The 22,017-nt window shown below is 36.7% G+C and overlaps 1 protein-coding gene across 1 annotated transcript in view; it reads left to right on the top strand.

Moving 5' to 3' along the window:
- Nucleotides 1-541: 541 nt before the first annotated feature.
- Nucleotides 542-22,017, top strand: part of TDRD9 (tudor domain containing 9) — a 60,549-nt gene continuing 39,073 nt past the window's right edge. Inside the window, exons 1-8 of the mRNA XM_030031617.2 lie at nucleotides 542-623; nucleotides 1,897-1,994; nucleotides 2,411-2,632; nucleotides 5,124-5,246; nucleotides 7,558-7,638; nucleotides 11,344-11,508; nucleotides 18,227-18,330; nucleotides 19,720-19,778. Of these exons, the coding sequence (XP_029887477.1) occupies nucleotides 599-623; nucleotides 1,897-1,994; nucleotides 2,411-2,632; nucleotides 5,124-5,246; nucleotides 7,558-7,638; nucleotides 11,344-11,508; nucleotides 18,227-18,330; nucleotides 19,720-19,778 (877 nt within the window). The 5' untranslated portion in view covers nucleotides 542-598. The remainder of the gene's footprint in view (nucleotides 624-1,896; nucleotides 1,995-2,410; nucleotides 2,633-5,123; nucleotides 5,247-7,557; nucleotides 7,639-11,343; nucleotides 11,509-18,226; nucleotides 18,331-19,719; nucleotides 19,779-22,017) is intronic.

Genomic DNA, 22,017 nt, shown 5'->3' with positions numbered 1-22,017 from the left:
ACATGAATACTGGTGGTTGTTTATTTGTTTCTGGTTTGTTCCTTTGTATTTTTTAAATAAAATTCTTAATTTTAGGTTAATGATTTCTTATTAATACATTGGGTTTTTACTGAGTTAGAGAATCTTATAATGTGAATCCTACTATTTAAGGTTTTTTTGTGTCCCCCCCGCCTTTTTTATCAGCACTGTTGTGGAATTGCTGCTGTCCTCTGTTGTATACTTTTAACACATTTTTCAAAATTGCAGTTGTTACATGGAAAACCTGATAGAGGTGGGAAGGCTATGTTGCTTTAGCAGGAATATGCTGACACTGGGTTCTTTTCCCTAGCAGCTTGAGATTTCTTCCAGCATTGGTCAAATGATGCAGAGCTACTGATGTCTCAGTAGTGACATGTTTGTGCCAGAGGGAAGCCAGTCAGCCTTTGTACAGTGTTGTTGTGACAGAATGCTACATATGAATTTTCCTGGGGAATATATTTAGAAACTTGACCAGAAGTATTTTAAAGAGGACTGTTACTATTTTCAAGGGATGCTGCTATTAAGTTCTGTTTTGTATGTGTTTAGTGGTGCTAAGTAAATCACTGTGCAATGATCACCTATGACTTGCATTACACAGAATCTAGGTAAAGAACCTTTCTTGTTGGAGAGTGTGGCTTCAGGAGAGCTCTGGGTTTTAGTGCTTTATGAAATTGTCTTAATGAACTGTCTAGCTTTTGGGGGTTTGTTTTAATGTGGGAATAAGTAATTTTGTGTTCCTTGATACTTGAAGACAATTTGGGGGATTGGAGCACATTCAGGTATGGTACAGAGACAAAAGAAGCTGTTCTGCCTGCTGCTGCTTCACTGCTGTGTGAGATTGTTAGTAACCTTTCCGAAGAAAGGGATCTGTAACTGCGCAGTCAGGTATTTAGGCTATAGCCTTTATTTTACAGTAAATATTGCCTTTGTAAAAAGAATACTAGATTTCTTTCCCACTACTCTATGTATTTCTTAGAGAAATAACATGACATTAAAAAAAGTGAAGTCTTAAGTTTTTATTATCTGTATGCATATAAGTAAATTTCACCATAGTACCTGGTGAAACGCATTTGAAATAGAAAGCATTTCTGCCTTTGATTTCAGTATAGTGGGGTTTTTTTAGCCAAATTGTTTAATTGTAGCTTGGAAAGTTGGTGGTTACCAAAGTCTTGTCCTGGTTTTCCTGTTCTACACCTGCCTCTGCACCTGTTCAGTCACACTTTTGTTTTTCATGGTTGAACTGACAGCAGACTGCAGAGCAGAAACTCATGGTAGTGCTGTATGATTTTTGTTCTGTATTACCCAGTGATAATGGTGAGTAACTGCTGCCAAGAGACTGCAGAATCTAGTATCACCTTGAAAGGTCATTGTGATACTTACCAGACTTGTTTTAATTGCCAAGTGGTAGAAATATAGTGGTGGTCTTATCAAATTATGGGTTATTTTGTACTGTGGATTCAGTAGGCTTTAAGGGAAACAACACGTGGGTACATGAATAAGGCATTTTTTTCACTATTGTCAAAAAAGTTCTTGGGAATGGGTAGTTTTGGCAGTTGTAATGCAAACTGTGCAAAAATACTATTTTTAATTAAAAGAAAAGCATATAGAATTATGGAATTGTATGCATCTTTGACACTGATGGTGGCTTATACACAGAAACAATGATTTACAGAGCTGCTGCCAGTAAAACAGCAGTTGCATAAACACAGAAAATCTCTTCAATCTACTAATATTAAAAAGTATTAATTCTATTAATACTAATAAACATGTGATGAAAATTTGATAAAAGTTAGGTTTCCAAACACTGTGATCATATTCTCTGCTGATCATTCCCTTTCTCTATTGAAATAACTTACTCTTGGTTATTTTTATGCCTAGATACTTCATTGTCTCAGTGTGAATCAAGTGATTGGACTTCTATACCAATAACTAACTGTAAATGTGTGGATATGCCTATAGCCAAACACAGGGAAGAGGTAATTTTGTTGTATTTTCTCTCATTACGGAATAAAGCTGAAAATTATGTTTTGTTTTGTTGGGGTTTTTGTTTTGGTGTTTTGTTCCTGTTTTAAGCATTGTACAAAACCTTTGTTCATTGTACAAAACCATTGTATAAAAATTCTTAGAGGAAGAAACATTGCCGTTATACTTTCTGTTTATAGGTATTTATGTAAAATATGTAAATGAATGCATGCCCATGTTCTTTTCTGTGATCTCCTAACGTGTTTTAGGAGTCCAGTTATCTACAGATGCCTAGGAGATGATAGAAAATATGGCACAACATTTTAGAGATTTGATATGTGGCCCGGAAGCTATTGATATTTCAAATCTGTTTGAAATCTTTTTTGACTTGTTTTGTAGACTTACGAGTTTTCTTGAAAAATTGTTTCAGATAGTGTCTCTGATACAAAGCAATTCAGTTGTGATTGTACAAGGAGCAACTGGCAGTGGTAAGAGCACACAGATTCCACAATATATTTTGGATTATTGCATTCAGCAATCTATCTACTGCAACATTGCTGTTACCCAGCCTCGGAAAATTGGTGCCAGCAGCATTGCCAGGTGGATTAGCAAGGAACGCTCATGGACACTAGGTGGATTTGTAGGATACCAGGTATAAGAAAATTTCAAAGTGTATTTAAAAATACATTTAGAAGTACTGTATCGTCTTTCTTGATTACTTTTAAGTGTATCTAGTGTACTGAAGAAATGTTAGAGAATCTGCTTTTAAGGTGGAATTGCAGGTTTCTAGCCGTCTGCTGTTAAACATTCATAATTAAATGTTTAAGCTTTTAAAGTTGAACAACTACAAATGCTAGTGAGACTCCAACAGACATATTTAATTGCCTGCATTCTGATAATTGGACATGTCTATATTATTAATCACTGAAACTGTTGCAGGAGAACTATATTCTGTCATTTTCCCTTTAAAATTCTTGATTAACATACCTGATTTGTTTGACATTACTACATTTACCTGTCACTTATGTCAAAACTTTCATGCGTTTATGGCCACATTGTTTTGTGAATGTCCAGTTGTTTCTTCTTAATGTGGAAAAACTTGAACTAGTTTTTCCTTTTAAATCTACCTCCTTTCCTTTTGTCCACCTTTTTCCTCATTCTATGCCTCCGTTATTTTCCTTTCATGTCACTTTCTTTTGACACAGATACTGGTGCTTTAATCAGCTCATTGTCAGTGACCACAATAAACTGCTGTGATCATTGTTTCACTGGTAGTTTGACAATAGCTGTCTCTGGACTAGCTTCTCTGAGTCCTAAGGCCAGTGGGTTCACACTGGTGGTGGGAGGATGCTCATGGAGAGTCATCTGCTTCTGGAGTTCTTTGCTGGGAGGAATACGTGTTGATTTCTTCTTCCTCTCTTCTTCATTCTTTTTCTCGTTGTTTCTTCCTTTCTTTCCTTGACTTAGGGTCATATGTATATATGTTTTCTAACATGCATTTACAGCTTTCTTTTTCTTCATTGGTCTGCAGCTCCAGGTTACATCCAAATGTATTACATATAGTGCCATTTATGTATGTTAGATGTCTTCTCTTTGTTACCCATAAAAAGAATTTTGTCCAGTTCCAGGTCTGAGGGGTTTTTATTTTTAACTGACCATTACAGACTTGTTTATAGCATGTAGTCTACAGTGCCAAGCTTCCACCCCATGTCTTGTCCCACATCTGCTTTCTTCTGTGCGACATTCTGTCTCTCCACTTCCCAAGGTGTCTGCTACTGTACCAGGCCTCTATATCTCTACACTACACTACATTGCTGTTACAACTAGACCAAGTAAAGCAAAGGTGAAGGCAGGTCAAGAAAAGGTCAAAGAGAGACAGCCTGACATGCCTTAGTCCTGAGGCCTTGCAAACTCAGTACAAAGCTTACAGCCTGTTACTAGTAATAGCAGTGTTATACTACAGGGCTATGCAGATACATCAGCTTCACTTTCCCTTCAAAACAATTTTTATTGTCCTCCATACTGAATGCTGTTCTTTGTCTAAGTATCGAATCTTAGTGGTTTCTTTTGCTATGTCTACAACAAATACTGTAGTAGGAAAAAAATATTCCCCCCCCCCTTTTTTTTTTACGAAACTCTGAAGTTTAATTTTTCCACAGGTAAATTGGAAGACAAAGTAAAAATACTCTTTATGCTCATTCACTAAGTTTCAGTTCTGAGAGGTGAACACTCCAGATAATTCCATGAGAAGTATGATCTGACATTATCTCAAATTTTAACTAAGCCAGTATTAATAATCTTCAGGTATCATTTTGTAGTATTACTGTGGGTTATGTATGTTGTTTTTTTCAAAATAGTTTCTACATAAAGTCTTTTATATAATTTGATACCTTGAATTAATTAGTCATAAAATTGCTAAATCGATTCATTATGCTAATGAGTCTTAAAGACACAAAATGGTTGTGTGCTTCCAAACTGTCTTCAAGACAGTATATGTGGATGTGCTGTGCTTGTTTTACAAGCACTTGCATGAGCTGAGCAGAAATGGAAGTAGAACAGTTGAGTGTAGACTCATCTGCTCCAGGCTGTTGTAAAAGCTGAAAGTGAAAAGATAATCATGGCTCTCCCTGCCTGCCTTGGTAGGTAGCACCTGAGATAGCTATGTAACAGAAGTATTTTAGAAATCAAAACACCATTTACCATAAGGTTGTAGAACTTTCAGGAATAAGTTGCCTGGTCTTGGTGATATCTTATGCCTCTTTCCTTTTCTCCTGTCCAGTAAGCAAACTATATTTTGGCAAAATCTTTTTCTTGCTCTGTACATTAGTGGAAAGATACATGTATGTACCTTCAAAAGCTTTTGAAGAATTCTTAGAGTAGAGCCCCCAGCAAGGAATTTTGATTCTTTACTCTATAAACTTCAGGGTTTTGAATTTTTTTTTTTTTTAATTTCTCCCAAATAAAATGTTTGTGGTTGACTGGTTCTGGGCTTTAAGAACACAACTGTGCAGAGGCTTTGACAAGTTTGAGTGAATAATTTTGATGAGTTTGCACTATATTTCATTTTGAAGTTCTTCCAGATGTATGTTCCTGTGAATATGTTAAATATCTATTCCTATCTATGTTCTTTCTCACTGTGTTAGGTAAGTTTAGAGAACATTTCCACAAAGGAGACAAGGTTGCTGTACATGACAACTGGAGTTCTTCTTGAGAAAGTAGTTTGTGCCAAAAGCCTAGCTGAATTCACACACATTTTCATCGATGAAGTAAGTTGGTGGAAATAAGTTTAAAATTCATATTAAGAAAACCTTTTTCTCTTTTGTCTTTCCGATCATGCTAGAGAAAGAAAAATACAGACATCTACTTGTAAAGATGCTTTGTATAAGTTGTCTGAACTAACACTTCTTGAAATATGCTTGTCTTGGCGATCCTTTGAGCAACAAAGTTCAGAACTGAGGGTGTGGTGAGGATTTTGGGGAGTGCTTAGCTTTTGATACGAGTGGCTTGAAATGTTTTCTGAAATACGCTGTGTGGATTTCAAGAACGTGTCTGGCTAGGCCTATTAGGAGGAGGCAGCTAGTTTTTACTCACTTGATTATTATTGCCCTTAGAGTCTTTACTCTTCATCAATGTCCTGAAAAATAAAATAGTTCTCTGAAAGTTCTCTGTCTTCTGGCTGGATTTACAGTCCACTCACATAGATTCATTATTATTGCTGTCACTTCACTAAAAAGCTGAAGAAAATATACTTGCAGGTTTTTTGTAACTTGTATATTTTCACATGTGTTTATGCTTATTTTCTGTGGTAAGTGGTATTTTACTGTTAAACATAGTCAGATGTCAGATTGAGGTTTCACAAACTATGACTGTAAATCACATGTAAGATGTAGGACTTAAATCTTGGGATGTAGTGATACTGAAGAGGACTTGCAGGTTTCTGGTATGTGCTGTTGTGGTTTTTTGTTTTGTTTATCTGGGGTTTTTTTAATGCTGGTTTTCATTTTTATTCTGTTATGGTATTGGAGCTGAGAGTGACTGATTCTTGAATATTTGAGGAGCAGGGAGACAATACTTGGTATACCATTAGACTATTACAGTAATAATGAAGGCTGTCATCACTGCACTTGAAATGGCACGTTGAAAACCTGGAAAAGATGGAGTAAATAGTTACAATTTTGTATGAAGAAACTTAAGGACTTCATTCAAACAGATGAAGGAACCAAAAAAACACAAGTCCTAAAGAGTTGTATCACTTGCCTTCGTGGGAAGGATTTGAGACCACCCTAATATATTAGCAGAGTCTTGCAAACTTAACGTTTTAAAGCCTAGGATAAGGAAATGCAGATTAGATGTAAGATGCCAAAGTTTAATGATGAGATGCATATGTAGAGAAGTGTTAGATTGTTCCTTTAGTTTTAAAATTTATTAATTAGATATGAAAATTTAATGAGTGAAGTTTTCTGGCCCCTTATGCAGGAGAACAGATTTATACAGAGGTTCTTCAAACTTTGTTTGCTTGGGTGCTGTAATTCGAACTGATGGTATCAGCTTATACTACTTCTTTCAGCAGTTGCTAGCTTTCAAGACTGTGTGTGTTTTTTGCTTCCCCAGCTGAAATTCTAGTCCCTCTTGTTCCCCATATGCCACTTTTTTCCACACATCTACCTCACAGATTGTGATCTTGACTCAGTAGTAACCATTTTAACAACCACATGTTCTCCACTGCATTCTTAATTGCAGGTCCCAGCCTGCTTAGGGTACTGTAGGTGTTTAGGAACATACCTAAACAAATCTAGGTCCGAAAATCATGACTTCTCACAGCAAGACTTTCCTGTCAGCCTGAAAACTGCCTTAGCTAAATTAGTTTTGTAATGGGGCAGTATTGAATGGAAGTATAACTTCGTGTTATGTTAGAAAATGCTAATTGCCTTAGAGGGGATGAATGCTGACCTTTGAAGGCTGAGCTCCAGAAAAAGCTGCTGCACTTAATATATTTAAACTGTAATTCAAGAAAGAGATATGATCATCATTGATAATGTTGAGAGGGAAGTATTGAACTGCAAGGAGCAGTCAGCTAGGATATATAAAGAATTGGGTGGAAAATAATGTTTTGGAAAGCAATTGTGTATTTTGATCATAGCTAGAAGCCACTGGGAACAAGGGATGTCTGTTCATTTTGCGGAGCTTTTAGACAAGCCAGCATACTCCCTGCCTGGATCATTTGTGATCTTACCTGTACAACTAACTTACCCAACTTCAGTATCGCTTCAACTGTTATTGTCAACTCTAGTAGAACTAGTGGCTAGAGCTCACGATTGGTTTTCTGGTCATTATTCTACAATTTTCATGACTTAATAGTGGCATATGATTTTCACAAAGGGTGCTGTAGTCATCTGAACAGCTATGTTGGGATTTTAAAATGGGATTAACATGCATAGTCTTAAAAGGTGTGTTTTCTTCTATGAAAATGTATTGTTCCAAGTTACAAATATAAAATGTGAAATTGAGTAGCAAAGGAAGAGATTGTAAAAAAGAGCATGAATTAAAGAAAATTAAATTGTGGATAATGTCTTCCAGGTGCATGAGCGCACAGAAGAAATGGATTTCTTGCTCTTGGTGATCCGTAAACTGTTGCGTACAAATTCACAGTCTGTAAAGGTAGGTTCAAAGTATATTCTGCTACTTTTTGTGCAAGAATAAATTTTTACACATTTTTTTTAATCTACAAAAGGCATGTTTTAAAGAACTTACCATAAATGTGTCATTATTTTTTACTAAAATATTATTCAGTTTCCAGTTCTTCATAAGGAAGCAAGCTGAAGGGCATTCTTTTCCTGGGTGCTATAATGTGTTCTGAGAGACTTTTTTTTCCTCATGTTAAAATGCATTAGTTTCTAAAGTCTGCTTAAGGCTAAAAAATGCAAGATGGATATTTGACTAGAATTATGTATTGGGTATTGAGGGCAGTGCTTATCCTTGGTTAAATAAGGTAGCATTAACTCTTGGAAATACTGAGCTTTTTTTTTAAATGGGACAACATGCTTGAAAAAATAGCAAAAAAAACCCCAGAAATGCTGTATTGTAATTTCTAGGCAGAACTTATAGCAAGACATGGCAGAGATTTTTCTCTGCATGTTAGGAAATTGTGCTTTATACTAAAGCAGAGTTTGCAGAGGTTTAGCATGCCATATTTAGTCTTTGTGGTCTCAAAGTAATGAACTCTTGAATTGTAAGAAATTAAATACAAGTGATAAGAGTTAGGATAACTCCCTGTATTACTGTGCGGCTATTTGAGACTGCAGAAATTTTGTGAGACTGTATGTGTCCCTTAAGTGCTTCAGTTAATTGTTCAGTTACTGTGAACTGTTCTGTTCAAAGCAAACATAACTTGAGTCTATGTTGGCTGTTTTTGTTGCTATTGGAAGGGAATCTGTGGTCTTCTGTACAATTGACCACATTGATTCAAAGTTGGGTGACTTGGTCTTTAGATCATCCAAGCATGCTCTCACTGGAAGTGCCCTTCCAGTTGGCATAGGGCATGTCTGTGCACTTCATGTCTCTCTTTTTATCCATTTTCTTGCTGATAAGAAAACTCACCTGTCTTTAAATTCACAGACAGGTGTGAAGCTATTCAGGCTTTCTTAGCACTTGGCTCTGCTTACCAAGAATACCAAATAATTTGATTGTACTCAGGTCGTGAAAAGTTTGCCCTTGATGCTAAGATTATCTGTTTGGTGTCAATGGCAGGAAGCCCTACAGGTCCTATCATCTTTTCTGTTAGAAAACATTTTTCTTTTATAGGTTCCTGAAATATTTTTTTTTTCTATATAATTCTGATTAAATCTCTCAAAATTGTCACTGGAAAACTTTATTTCCTTTATATCCTTCTCTGCAGTTGTTTTTTCAGATGACAGTTTCATATTGTATAAACCTGAGAAGTCTTTCATTTGGGGGTGGGGGTAGTGTCCCTTTGAATGTTTTTCATGGTGTGGAGGGGGGAACTCTTGATCTCAATTGTGGTGTTTTAGCGGAGCAGAACAGGTAATTCAGTTTGAACCTATACATAAGCCCAGTGCCTCCTACTTCAACCCTTTTCAGCCCCTTTTGAAAAACTGTCAAGGAGGAAGCTTTGATCATGTGGCAAATTCATTTAGAAAATGCAAGATTGTCCTCCCAGTGCCCCTGGATTAATGAAACAAAAGGGTGCAAGGAGGCCTGTTTAAGGGAAAAAAATGTATTTATAATTCAGCATGATGTGAAAAACATATGAGGTGTTTGTCTCCTAATCTGGACATTGCAGAGCTCAGAAGTAGCAGGTAATTCAACATAGCATCAACTAACAGGATGGGAAGAGTAATTCTGACATATGGAGGACAAGATCTACCTGTTGTGGTTCACCTACCAACTGTGCTGAGTTTTCTGGCAGATGGATGGTGTATTGCTTTTAGACCACGGAGCAGACATTTCATTTACTGTTCTAAGGTTGATTGCTGGGATGGGGTTGTTGCAAGGAAACCTATGACTGTGAGAATGGCTCTCTTGGGTCAGACCAGATAGTCACTACTGGAAATCGCACTAGTAACAGCTGCTTTGGTAGGAAAATAAGAACAGGATAAAGAGTCGTATTTCCGGGTTCTAGCAAATTGCCATTCAGGGACATCTGAAGTGAGAAGTTGTTACTGTGCATGTTTTTGATATCGTCTAGTGGGCCTTTAGACATATCCACGCTGCACGAGTGATTTTGGACTGCTTGATCTTGAAGAACTGTTGAATTACCCTCTATTCCAATGTATTTCTCTGCCATGTTGGTGATACATGCTTGTTGAATTTCTGCTTTTGGAGTAGATCAAACTTTTGGTTTAGTAATGTGATCCTTCAGGCAGTCTGTTAGAAACCTATGGTTTTCCTTCCAGTTTGGAAGGACTCCATGCAGATTACAGAGTGCAAATTACAAAGGTTGTCTAGTGGAAGAGGTAATTTAATATTCCTTGCCTGTAACTGCAGTTAGGATAATTTAGTTTGGATTTTGTTTCAGGAGCCTTCAGGCAAGGTTACATTTAGCTTATTTTCCTAGCATAGGTGAGCCACTATCTATTGAGCCATGAGGCAGTTCATGCTGTGGTGGGACAGCTTTGTATAATGTTTGCAGAATTATGTCTTTTCAGATTTCTCCTCCTTTCAGGATCATGTTAAATGATTTCATGATTTAGTCTGCTCTCTCCTTGTATTTCTTGTGCCTTTACATGTGCTTTGGAGATGACCGCAGTGGTACCATGCCCACTTCATTAGCTTGCCTGCCTGTTACTTCATAAGGGGGATGCTCTTGTATTTCATTGCATTTTTGTTTTGGATGTTGATGTCCCTATTTCATTCTATTTTTGAATTCATGCAAGCTGTCAGGAAAGCAAAAGAGGACTGTCTGTGTCCCACTTTACAAGTACTGCTTAGAGTGGCTCAGGAGACCTGAAGAAAGAAGCTGAACACTACACAGTTCATTCTAACTCCTTGGCTCTTGGTCCTATTTTAAGTTGAAGCTGTCTAGTTCATTTGAGCTGGCTATGCTGAGCAGTGGGAGCACATTCCAAATAGAGGGGTTATAGCCATAGCCATTAAGTTACTTCATTCTTCTCCCTTCCCCTGTTCTGCACGTATCATGCTGTCTAACCAGGGAGAAAACAACAAAGCTTTAAATTCTGAATTTCATAATTGAAAGAAAAGGTGTCACCAGGTAGCAAATGTGATTTCTGTTGTTCTGTTTAGGTGAATACAGGTTAAGAATCTTGGCAGAGTCAGCAAACGGAGTGAGGAGCTTAGTGTGATCCTGGAGAGTTTTAAGTTGCATAAATTAATTGAAACTGAGAGAGAACTTTTGAACACATTTCAAAATCATTATAGTAATTTTTAAGGCTGGGTTGTAATTACACTTACTGCTCATATGGGAGTAGTCCCATCTTTTGATGGAGTTAAAGGCACTGATACCTAACCTAACTGGTTACTAAAAGAGGAGTTGAAAATACTTGGCGTACACTTTTTTTTCTGTTGAGGACCACGTTGAGATCATAAGCTTAAGAAAGAGTACTATATGTTTTCAAGTTGAACTTTTACCACAGGAAAGGTTTTTCATGTTGTCTGCCCTAGGCATCTAGCCTGAGTGGTTCTCTTACAGGTGCTTACCCTTCTCCACATGCTACGTAGTGAATCTTAAGCATTTAGCTTTGATTGTCTTAAACGTGCCTAGGATACATACCTGTAGTAACCAAAATTAGACTATTTTAGCATAAAGAATAAGTGGAGATTCCAGCATAGCATGGCATTTTGTGTTAAAATTAACGTCTTACATGTACTGTGCAATTTTTTTAATAGGTAATACTGATGTCTGCTTCCATCAACTGTAAAGAATTTGCTGATTATTTTGCACTGCCAGTTTATAATGGTCTGAATCCAGCCTGTGTATTTAAGTTGGAAGGCAAACCTTATGCAATTGAAGAATATTATCTTGATGATTTGAAGCACACTGTTCATTTCAAGGTATTGTAAATATAACTTTATTTCTTTGGACATTGTGAGAAAGAAACTGGAATAGTCAATTGAAAGCTGTGTAATAAAATTACAAATAACCAATTTTACATTACAGTTCTAGATAAGGTTTAATACGTGATGATGAAATGGGAGTCTCCTTAGCAGCAGCCTAGTTTTTCTTTCATGTAGCAGAAATGGAATGTAAAGGGCTGGGAATTTTAAGTAGTATGTGGCATTTTGTTCACTAGTTTGCATCCAAGACGAACAATGTAAAAGTCTATGCAGAAAGTAACATACAAGGATTTGTAAATCTCTAAATACAGCTGACAAACTCAGGGAATATTTCCTGGGTTGGTTCATGTTGCTGTTATATATCAAAGGCAGAAAGAGCCAGGAATGGAAGAGTGTCATGAGAAAAGAAGCATTTATGATTAGAAGTTTGGTGTTAGCCAAGTTGGCTTCACTTACCAGCTGAGGCTCATGTGCTTCCTATTTTTTCCTTTTTTTTTCCTTTAATAGTCCCAGAGCTGTTACGCAGTAGTTTTGAACATATTTTTGTTGTAGCCATGTAAGCCACTATGGCAAATATGTAATTTTGAGTAATGAAAATACATTAGAATACTAGATATTCATGAAATCCCTGGTGGCTACTTAACAGCCTGTGTGGCTGCACTGGAGAATTGCTGCTTTAGTGCCTAAGAAGGGTGGTAATTGCTGAAGATTCATTTGCTGTCTCAACCTTTAGCTTATAAACTGCACAGTATATTTGTTTGTAGAGCTTCTGACATGCTATTGTATAGCATGTATCTACATAGACAACAGATAATGAAGTAATAAATGTAGGTTTGAATTAATCTGGTATCTGTGGTTTTATAATAGAAGTTTGTTTTACAGTTGAAAAACAGCTGTGTAGGAATTTAATTCAGTGTCTGAACTCTTTCAGTATTATGGTCCAAGGTGAAATAAACAGGTTAAAGCAAAGTAGAACAAATGCACTCAAGCTTTAATAGTGACAACCACTCTAAAAATAACTGGAGCATGGAAGTAATTGTTGGTCAATTCTGATAATTCAGAACACTGTTATAATGTTAATACAATGAAGAAAACACAGGATGCACTTAAAAAGTAGCACTTAGAAAGTAGCAGTATGTGAACATACTGTTACGATTTAGCTTTTATCCCTCATTTCTGCAGAAACTAAATTAGAGAAATAAAGCAAACAGGTAGTTTATGGGAAACACAGAAGAAAATAATTGTTTATGCTGTACGCAGCACAGGCATTGGTTATGCCTCAACACAGGCAAGCTAAAATAAAAGGCTGTCAACTGTTGAAGTTTTAATGCAGCCAGAAGAATAAACTAAATGCATATAGCAGTTGGCCTGTCAGTTTTTATGTGTTAGTATGGCAGCTCAGATGGGTGATATGGAGGAGATTACGTAATACGTGACTTTCTGTAAAAGATTTTTGATGATAGATGACAACAAAAAGATAGTCAAGAAATTCAGTAAGAAGTCTACTTAAGTCAAGTTGCATTTGTCACAGCTGCACTTTGAGCTGAATGTCAGCTGCCGCACCTTTCACCTCAAAGATCATTAACAAAAGGAACTGCTTTCACTACTTATGCCTTTTTATATTTTTTACTTTCTCTGCATATATGAGCATTTAGCTTTCATTTTTTTTAAAGTTTTCATCTGTTTCTTTTTGTTCTGTTGTCCTAGCTATAGCCATTCTGTTGTTCAGCAGGAGGAGAAGAGTATGATTGTCCAAGAAGTTATTTGTACCTTAGGGCAACAATAGAAGCACATAAGTGCTCTTGATTTTCTTTTTTTTTTTTTTTTTTTCTAATATGTATGGAAAAAAAGAAGAAATTGAATTAGAAAGCACTGGTGTTTGGTCTTGCATCTTGTTTCTTATGGTGCTATGTGTGGAGATTTTCTCTGAATAGTAGTTTTATTTAAAAAAATACTTAAGTCATCTTAGACCTACCATGTATGTAAGATCCTAATGAAAATGAAAGCAGAGCCTGAGTGTTAAGGCAGTTAATGAGTTAATGCTGCCATGTGGAAGCAGGGGCACATCTTTCATCATGGTAAAATCAAAATCAATTAGATAACTGCTTGAGGTACAGGCTTCGGGCTTTAGTTCTTAGTATTTTATTTTTGCCTATAAAAGCCTGTAAAATTCACATAAAAATACAGAAGTTAAAAGAAAAAACAGTCTTTGCTTTTTAGATAAACAGTATCTTTCCAAGTTTCCTTTTGATTTTAAAATTAATAACTATAATATCAGATTACATAAATCATAACGCTTTCCTTAAAGCATCTTGACTGAAATTAGTTTAGTCCTTTATAACTGTCTCGTTTGCTGTGAGGTATGAACCTTTGTCCCTTCTCAAAAAACCTTAAAATAATTACTGTATAAATGTAGAATTCTTTTACGAATCCTGCAGAGCTCTTGGCTTTAACATGTCACTCATTTCTGTAGGTGATAATGTTTTAAAACTATGCTTGAAAATAAAAATTTTTTTTGAGCAGTTTTGACTTGGATAATTTGGGAATTCATTGATGCCAGTTGTGATTTGGAAGATAAATAGAAATGCTGTGTGGTTGGTTTTTGGGGGGTTGTTTTTTTGTTGGTTTTTTGGGTTTGTGGGGTTTTTTTTTTCCCCTGTGTGCCTGTTTGCAGTAATTCCTTTGCTATGGCTAGGTAGACATCTAGCTGAATCAAAGATAAAGCTTGCCGCTTGAATTGCTTCATTTGGAAGAAGGAATAAAAATAAGAGGGAAGGAGGGGAGAAACACCCTTTGGTGTAGCACTGGCTTACCCTTGCCCAAATATTGGGTTATTTATAGGTGCTGCTGTTTAATTTTTGAGTATAGGTTTATAAAAAGTAGTTTCTTTTTCTTTTGGCATAATGGCCTTTGTAAGCACATTGTTCTGGATATTTAACTGGATCGTTATTTTGTCATATCAGCGCCCTCTAAGCCCCAAGGAATCGGTGAAACACAGGTTTTGATGAAAAATGCATGAAGGCTGTATCTATAGGCAAATCTAAAGCTAGTTGTGTAAATGCTTACCTAGTGCTATAGTATAGTATTGGAGATATCAAATGCAAATTAATTGTATAGTTAATTCTGTGAGCAAATTGAAGAACTGTAAGCAACTAGGGGACTTAGATGTTAGTCTTAGTAAGTCTGTGAAATGCCATGTCTCTACTTCTTTCCTGAGGCAAGAAAGAGAGTCCCATTTTTGGCTTTCAAGTGTAAAAACTCCTTCATATACCTGGAACTGAAGTCAAGACTCCAGATGAAAGGTAGTGACCTGCTGTCAAAAGCTATTCCAGTTATGTTGTATTACTTCAGTCAGCTCTGACTGGGCTTTTGGATTTGCTGTTTGGCACATCGTTACCTTTTATTAGGAGTGATGTGGCAGTCTTGTTGTGTTAAAGAATACTAAAGGTACAATTGGTAACAAAATTGAAAAGGCAAATTTGACAGTTATTTAAGCAGGGATAATCTGAACACAAAAATCTTATGTTAGAGCAGCCCAGAAAAGACAAATTCCTTAGATTATCACATATATTAGGAAAAAAAGTACTACTTCTCAAAACTACTAGAATGTTGTCTGTTGTTTCTCATGGACTAATCAAGCTTCATTGGAAAAGCATTACTATAGTGTGTGTAAAATGCAGTTAAGAAGCTCTGGGACTGACAGAGTTGTACACCAGAAAAGTCTACCTGGCTAGTTGATGTAAGGGGGTCAGAGAAGAGGAAAGAATATTGTCAAGTTCTTACAGATGGCTTTTTTTGATCCTTCAATCCATCCTTTACCAGAAGAAAGTAAGATAATTTTCTCAGGTTTTTCAGAAAGTGGTCTTTCTGCAGACACCAAGGCAACCTAGGGTTGACATGATGTAGTATTACAGGTTGACTGTTCTGGTAAGGGTTGGACAGGCGAGGACTGAGGTTGCAGTAGCAAAAGCTGATCTAAATCAGTGTTGCCAAATGGGTGGTAGCAGTAGTGCTTTTGTGATTCTGTCGTGAGCTCCTTCAGAAAGGGAAAGTGGTAGAAAAATAGCTAACTTCATTTTAATAGTTAGTTTAGATCAGTTTTCTGCAGTTTTAGCTCTCTGAAACTTCTCTGTGAGGTCAGATGTGTATAGTTGCAGGCAAGATTTTGGATGAGGTTAAAACTCTCTTGGCACTGAACCTTGAACTTAGATATGCAGTCCCAGTGTTGGAGCTGGGAAAGAAGCAAATGAAAGGACACTTCTGCTTCCTCTGCCTTTTTTCCCAAGAACACCTTGGGAGACTGTGACAGATTAGAGCCAAAACTGTTGTGGTTTTCGGTTGGTTTGTTTATTTTGTGGGTTTTGATGGTGGTTTTTGTTTGGGGTTTTTTTTGGGGGGGGGGGGGGGGGATGTTGGGGTTTTTTTTCTAGATTAAAGTAACTCTTCTCCTTCCCACATTCTTATTTATTCTTGGATAGGTTTATAGGTAGCAGTAATACCTCTTTCTGGCTTTTGTTTTACTTTGTTAGATGAGGTAAGTCTTTGCTATTCTCCTCGTACAAGAAAGTCTCTTCATTCGTCTGGTAATTGAAGTAGTCATAATTTGCTTCTGCTCAAGTTTTGGCTGATCCCTTTAAAACCTGGTAAGAACTGGAGATGTATGTCAGTCCCAGCATCACAAACTGAGTATCTGTTGGCTTCAAGAGTTCTTTTACTTCAAAGGCTGGCAAGTACGTTGACTGAAAACTTTTGACAAGACCTGTGTCACTTCAGAGTGAGGGGCAGTTCTGTACAGTGTCACTAACCCATCACACTCTTAGAATGACCTGTTGTGATTCATCCTAGGGTCATGTTTGCCTTTCAGCAGCATTACTTTGGAAGATAACTGTTTTCATATGATCAAAGTAGCTGGTCCAGGTGGTTCTTTATTTTCAACCAATACACCATCTGCTTGTATCTGAAATTTGTAATCCTCAGATGCATAGGCTTACACATTGGGTTACACTTCAGACAACTGAGGTTTGAGTTATGTGAATGATACTCTTATCAGTACACATATGATGCATTCCAACTTCGTCAGTATATCTTTTTCAGTTGCTTTTTTGCTCATTGAAAATTGTGCAGAACCCTCTTTTGCTTATATGGTAACTGACTTGCAGTAAGTGTGTAATCCTAATTTTGTGCTTGATTAAAATAAGAGCAAATCTCTGTGAAATGTGGACAATTGGTAAATACCTTCTGCTTCTTTTACAGGGAAACCTGGAATATATTAGTTTTGTGTATAGAAACATTAAGTATTACTCTTGGCTGTTCAGCTTGCATTTTGAATTTCTTTCTAGGAGTGGCTTTTTCCCTACATGTTATATCCTCCTTAAAGGTCCCTGGCTGCAGCTGCATCTTACTTTATGTTGGTATTTATCTGCACGTATTTACCAGTTACTACTGACTATTGCATTTTTATTGTTACCGTGTGGTCCACGGTAACATGAGAAGTCCAAGCCTAAATAAAACTGTATTTGAATAATAAAATACTATTGTAGTGTATCAAGCAGCAGGTGAAGGCAGCTGATAGGCTAGGACTAATATTTGGTTGAGCATAAACATAAAAATGGAGGCTTGTTAGCTAGTGAGAAAACACATGATTTCTTAAAGCATACACACACACTATCACTTGAACCTATTGGTTTTCTTGGGAAAATCTTGGATGACTTTAACTGTCAGATTTCAGCATAAAAGTAAATAAAATATTTCACTTGAGGGTGGAGGGAGGGAAGAGGAAAGAACTTCAAAGGCATAATAAGAGGAAGAAAAGTGCAGTTTGAATGTAGGTTTTCTAATAATGTGAAGTATGTAGAGGGCAGATTACACTATAATACAAGTCTAGAAAAGTTAGAGGTAGTGGTTAGTCCAGTAAAGAGTTTCCACTAGAATGAGGAGAAATCCTGAGAATTGAAAGGTGAGCAATTATCAAAAGCCATTTTCCCTACAAGAGAAAAATGTGTAATATTATAGACCATTCCCAGAGCATGTGTAGTTCATTAAGCATTTTCTTTTTAAACCTGACACATGATTAAGTTACAGTCTTTGCTCTGAAGACTTGATGGTTTGTGTTCTTAAATATTGAAGCCCTGAGTTGTGACAGAAATGCTAGAAAACAGCGTACATACAATCGTTGTGGTTATATTGTGTACAACAGAACCACAGGTCTTTGACAGGGTATGACCTAAAACACAAGATCCATTAAATGCAAAGACAATTTATAAGAGAAGTACGTGAAGAAAAATGTGATTTATTTGGCAATCGGGTAGAGACCTGCATTATAGCACCTGTGAGAAGGATTGTGCCTGCCTTATACAAATTCCTCTCCTTGTCATCCTGTTAACCCATGGAGGGCTGGATGGAGGTTGTAGTTAGTCTGATGTGCTTAACACTTCTGGATTAGGAGTATGTCCTGTAGATGTTAGGGGACTGAGTGTGGCCTAGTGCTTATCTTAAGTAGGTAAATATCAGAAGTATTTTGCTAGCATTAGAATGGTAGGGTGCTTGAAGGAAAATGTCTGTTCAGAAGGTCATGAATGCTCCAGATTAAGTTACTACTTTGTACAGCTTGTGTGCTGGATCAATTTTAATCAAAAAGCACTTGACAAATCAACACATGTAGGTGATCTACAGTCTTTTAGCCTGTGTTAACCTCAATACTTTCTTCTCCATACAGCTTCCTTCTCAAAGAATTGAGGAACCCGTGATAGTAAGGGAATTGTATGAAGTAGCAGTGGCTTTGATTCAGTCATTTGATGAGTTGGAGATGAAGTGCAATAGGTAAGATACAGTTCAAGATCTGGAATCAGTGGTTCTTTGGGGAAATGAGACTCTAATTAAGGAACAGCAGCAGCCCATGTATTATAGCTAATAGTGGTAACTTAATTTTCTATGCATCTCTGCTTTTATTTTATTTGCTCGTGTGATTTCTACTCACGGTAGTCATACTAAGACTGCTTGTAAGTCTTACTGAATGCCCTGTGTTCTTGAAATACACTTCATGCCCTAGAGTGTAAATGACCCCTCAAGCCAGCCATGTCATATGGAAACTAGATTCTTTGCTGCAGACCAGAGCTAAATATTATTTATATGAAGAAGAAAATCAGAACTATTATTTTGTATTGTGAACTAAAACATACATTAGACCATGAAAAAAGAATACAAACAAGGCATTAATTTTCACTGGCTGTTTAACTAATGCCATACTGTCTTTTGAAATAAGTAAATACTAATTGGTGTTACTCTCTGTGTTTTGTAAATTGTTGTTTAGTATCTGAAAATGTAGTAAAGTTGCTTCTACAACTTTGATCTAACAGTGAGTGCATGTTTAGTTCAGGAATGGTTTTTGTTCCCGTATATTCTGATTATGTATAACAGTGTGCTGAAGAAAATTTTTTTTAAGCTTCCTTTTTTTTTTTTTTCCCCCCAAACTTAGTATTACGTAAACTTTGAAATTCTAAGAAAGCATTACTTAAGCTCACCTGAGCAGTTAGCAAGTGAACCATTGAAGTACAAGTGTTGGTGTTTTACTGTAGTTTAGAATAGCCAAATGAAACTACCTTTTACTAATAAGGTACATTTTATAAGCAAACATGAAGGCATTAGCATTTCAGCTTTCAAATACTAAAAGGGCTATTACAAACATCCGTTGTTATATACCTTCCATTAAAAACCTATACTTTCCATTCATTATATAGTTTGAGAGTAGATATTTTCAAGATGCCTGAAAAAAATTTACATCAGGAATGATTACAACAAAAAGTGAGTTCTATATTATGTTAAGGTGATTTTAGCTTCTTGACTCATAACAGACTAATCAAAGATGTCTCCCTCTAAGTTTGTCATGAACATGTTTAGTATACTACATTTTAATTTTAAGATCTTTGTTAACCTAATTTCGATTAATTTCATTGCTAAATATGAATGTTTCTGTTTTGACATCATTTTGAAGACAAAACTATACCTAATGATCTAGTTCCAGCGTTTATATACTGTGTTTTTCAGAAAGCGTAGTTGTGAATAGTGTTTTGAATTCCATTTCTTCAGGAAGTTTAAATAATACATGTTACAAAAAGTATGCAGTTCTGCTTGTTCTTTCAGAATAAAATAACTTGAGGCAATAAAGTAGACTGAGGCTGTAAAACTAATGAAACTGCATGTTCTTGTTAGGGAGAAAAGAAACTTGAGTGTTACATTAGAACGTGGAAGTGTGCTGGTATTTTTACCAGGTGAGTATATATCTTAATAATTTTCTTCTTCCTTATTTGTCATCTAATGAGCTTTCTTCTGGCACTTCGTCCAGGGATTTGTTAGACACGTTTAACTGTGGTTGATTGGTCTGTTTCGGTATTTTTCTTGCAAACCTGTTTAAATATGGCAATAATTGGAAGAGCTGTGAGTCACAGATTAAGACTTTGTACTTTTTAGAAATGAAATTACAATAGTAAAATTAATTCTACAGTTAATCCACAGAAATTCATTTGCTCAATTTTTTAGATTAGTTATTAAATATTGTATGAAGTTCCTATGATTCTTATAGAGATATTTTCTTATCGGCATGTAGTGTAGTCTTTATTTAGATTCTTGTTGTAAAAGTTATAATTCACCTTTTCCTTTCCATGTACACTGGTTGGTGTACTAGGAATGCTCAAAAGCATGCACGATGACTTAGCAATTAATGGTCAGAGAACTGGTTATATATAGTTTTAGTCGTCTTTAAACAGTAAACCTAAGTTATCTTACACTGCCTCTAACATCTAGCTAAGAGGTTCAGGTAAGAATGACAGCCAAAACAAAAGCATACACTAACTGTTGTGTAACTACGCTGCAGACTAGGTTTCCTGAGCATCACAAACCTGTTACGTGGTGGTTTCAAGTATTCTTCATATGGACATGAAAGTTTGCTAGTTGAAAACTTTGAAAAGACTTGGTTACATTCTAGTGGAGAGAGTCACCTCAGAGTCAGGAGCAGCTGTTTCCTTGGGCACAGAGGTCTATCCCTACCAGGACTTTCTAACTCTCTGTAAAATCTTTATGAATGTCATTTCCCTGCTGCGTTGAGCTTAGCACTAGGACTGGAAACACAGCACACCAGCACAAAAATATAGTGCACTTGCAGAGTAGCTTTTAGTGCAGGGTGCTCCCCACCAGCTAAAAGGCATTCGAGTGGCCTTTCTTGGAGTTACCCTTTCTATAAAATCAATGGGTAGAAGGAATTCCTTCACCATGTCAATGTAGGACCCGTTCCAGTTTGCCATCAATGAAGTAGGGAGACCATCACTCTTGCCTCTGGCCTCTCATGTTGGTGATTGTCTGGTGTGCTTTCAGACTTACTCAGGCCCTCTGAGTCTTCGATTCAGACTGAAATTACTCTTCAGCACTTTCAATTCCCAGATCTTTTTTATCTTTCACTTTGAGGTGTTTTTTTTACTGTGCTGCTATCCTTCATGGCTTATAACTGCAACTGATAAAATGAAACTTCTTGTTAAAATACGTCTGGTAAATTAATGAAAACCTGTGTAGATAGTGCTTTCTGAATGAGTTGGTACTCAGGTTTGTTTTTTATTGTTGTTGTTCAGTGTTTGACCTTGGCCTGTTTTATAACTGGATACTCAAGACTGATCTTGAACACAGGATTAGCAAATATCTCTTGAAATTTTCTTCACAAATAGTCTGTATACAGAAATGGAGAAAAGGGGAGGAGAGCTTTCAGTTTACAAGAGGGCAGCTGAGACAGAGATTTGGGTAAAAATAACCTCCACATTTAGGACGCTGATTTGAGATGCCTAGATTTTTTGAGTGCTTACAATTACATAGCATTCTGTACATTCAAAATAACACTCCCATTGACATTTCAAGCTGAGTAGGCATCAGCAGCCAGAAAGAGTAGTGCCGTGCTGAGGAGTATTGTTAAGTGATTTTTGCCCACTGTCTTGGTGGAACTCAGTGATGGGGCAGAATCCACTTCTGTAAAGCAGCTGCAGCTGTCTTGAGTAGGATACCGTGTTTTCCCTTCCTGTTGTAATTGCCTGTCTTGTTCAGTGCTTAATTTTTTTTATGTTAAGGAGTCTGATTCTTTACAGATAAATATCTGTAGCAGTGCTACATATCAAGGTGCCGCGATTAGATCGCTGGTCGGCCTGGACCAGGGAAGAGACAGATAACACACATGGTGTGAGTGCCAACTCCGTCCTTAATTGCGCAGTTAATTCCTTTTATACTAACAACGGTAGGTGGGATTACTGATATGTCATAGGGAGGCGACGACTAGCCTTCTACCTTTCCGTGACATCGCGAGATCTTCCGAACGGTGTTCCCTACATCTCCCCCTCCTCATGTCCAACTAGCTCCCATTGGTTACACACACTATTCATGCACTGTCCACGTGTCCAGTTGCACTCAATGATTGGCTGCATCAACACTGCACACGCGCATAAACATAAAATATAATTGGTCATACTAACTAAA

This window comes from Aquila chrysaetos, chromosome 2 (assembly GCF_900496995.4).
Source record: "Aquila chrysaetos chrysaetos chromosome 2, bAquChr1.4, whole genome shotgun sequence".
NCBI lineage: Eukaryota > Metazoa > Chordata > Aves > Accipitriformes > Accipitridae > Aquila > Aquila chrysaetos.
This window is presented reverse-complemented; position numbering and strand designations above follow the sequence as displayed.